The sequence below is a fragment of the Ananas comosus genome, unplaced genomic scaffold (assembly GCF_001540865.1).
Source record: "Ananas comosus cultivar F153 unplaced genomic scaffold, ASM154086v1, whole genome shotgun sequence".
In the NCBI taxonomy this organism is placed as follows: Eukaryota; Viridiplantae; Streptophyta; class Magnoliopsida; order Poales; family Bromeliaceae; genus Ananas; species Ananas comosus.
Genome location: NW_017892711.1, coordinates 1 through 2251, shown reverse-complemented (window position 1 = coordinate 2251; position 2251 = coordinate 1). Strand labels below are relative to the sequence as shown.

Below are 2251 nucleotides of genomic sequence, written 5' to 3'. Positions count from 1 at the left end.
GCAGAGTTTAGAAAGCGTTTAGGTGTTTTAAATGATGAATATACTAGATCGGATAATTTCAAAAAATGGATTATTGAAAACCCTATTAAACAAATAAACGAGCATACCGACATCACAGCAAGCTACGAACAGCACAAAAAAGGGCGGACAATCACAGGGTTTTCATTCAAGTTTAAGCAGAAGAAAAAAACAGAACCTGAAACGCCAAAAAATAGCGATTCTAGCCAACGTATCGAAAAGCCTAGTCAAATCCCTGCCAACATCGTAAAACAACCTGAAAACGCAAATTTGAGCGATTTACAGCATCGAGCAAGCAAGATTACAGGGTTAATCATGTCTAACCGTCTATCAGATCGGTTTAAACAAGGTGATGAATCAATCATGCAGATGATGGCACGTATTCAAAGTGAGATTACAACCGATTCAATAGCCGACCAATGGCAATCAAAATTAGAAGAATTTGGCGTAGTTTTTTAGTCTGTCACGTGGCAATCACGTAGAAAATTATGTTTGAAAGGCTTGCTGTTATTACATTTCAAAAAGCGTCACTACTGATAGTGACGCTTTTCTTAGTTTGCCTGTTGAATTAAACAGTGAGTGATAGACCTCTTTTTGTTAGGACTTCATTAACCTTTTCATGCCATTCTTTAATTATTTTTGTCGTTTCTGCATTTTCACTAGAACAAATAACTAATGTTTTTCTTGGCTGAGGTAGTGTTTTCCCCCAAATGTCCCAATCCAATATACGAATAGGGCGTCTGAAAACAATCCAATCGGTTTCACTTTCATCATCATTGACTTCATAAGCTCCACCAATTACCTGAACTAATGCAATTAATTTGCCACCATTTTTAATAGCAACAATATCATTCACTTTCATTCTGTTAAAAAAGTCCTCTTTTTCAACCTGTCCTCCAGCCCATTTTCCTAAACCTATAATTTTTTTGTTCTCTAAAATTGAATGTAAAACTTCTGAAAAGCTTTGATCATCAGGGTGCATCTGCATATGCCAATATTGAGTCATGTTTTTTTCCATAGGTAATTATGTTTGTTTTGTACTGAATTAATGAACGAGTGTCTACGAGTGGCATAAAGAAAGTTCGCTTATTGCCCTCTTTGAAAAACCGCTTTTAAAAATACTGGCTGCTCGATAATTTTTACTATCGAGTGCTTTTGCTTTTGAAAAAATACGAGCGAAGCGAGTTCATAGTTGCTTTTGGGTCTTAGGGTGAAACCCTAACAAGTCCCCCGAATTTCGAAATGTGGCTACATTTTGTATATACGGGTAGGCTTGCTTATTTAATTTTTGATTGATTTTTTGCTTTTAAGAATTGGCTTCAAAACGGTATTAGCTAAAAATTGCCCCAAACTGAACAAAGTGAAGTTAAAAAAGTTTGAGCTTTAGCGAAAACATAGGGCAATTTTCATAATAAAAATGGGCTTTTAAAGTTTTTAAATGCTTTTAAATGCTTTTAGACATGCTGAAATGCCTACACAGCAAGGCATACAGAGGACATACTCCTAGGTTTACCTACCAATACTCCTAGGTTTACCTACCAATACTCCTAGGTTTGCCTACCAATACTCCTAGGTTTACCTTGCATAATCCTAAAAGATATAATACAAAGGAATTACTAGGTTTAATATTAATAAGTAAAATGAGCGATTTAATAGTAAAAGATAATGCCTTAATGAACGCTAGTTATAACCTAGACTTAGTTGAGCAGCGTTTAATTCTCTTGGCTATCCTTGAGGCTAGAGAATCAGGCAAAGGAATCAATGCCAATGATCCTCTAACCGTTCATGCTGAAAGCTATATCAATCAATTTGGTGTAGCTAGACAGACTGCATATCAAGCATTAAAAGATGCTTGTAAGGACTTATTTGCACGCCAATTTAGTTACCAAGAAAAACGTGAGCGTGGGCGAGCTAATATTACAAGTCGTTGGGTATCGCAAATTGCTTACATTGATGAAACGGCAACAGTTGAGGTTATTTTTGCCCCTGCCGTTGTTCCACTGATTACACGATTAGAGGAACAATTCACCCAATACGATATTGAACAAATTAGCGGTTTATCGAGTGCCTATGCCGTCCGTCTATATGAATTATTGATTTGTTGGCGTAGTACAGGGAAAACACCTGTTATTGAACTAGCAGAGTTTAGAAAGCGTTTAGGTGTTTTAAATGATGAATATACTAGATCGGATAATTTCAAAAAATGGATTATTGAAAACCCTATTAAACAAAT

At 35.9% G+C, this 2251-nt stretch overlaps 1 protein-coding gene across 1 annotated transcript; it reads left to right on the top strand.

Moving 5' to 3' along the window:
- Positions 1 to 1691: 1691 nt before the first annotated feature.
- Positions 1692 to 2178, top strand: LOC109705447 (replication protein-like; the record flags this gene model as incomplete). Its single annotated transcript, XM_020226176.1, has 1 exon — positions 1692 to 2178. A coding segment is annotated over exon 1 (487 nt), but the record flags the coding sequence as incomplete, so codon positions are not given.
- Positions 2179 to 2251: the final 73 nt, after the last annotated feature.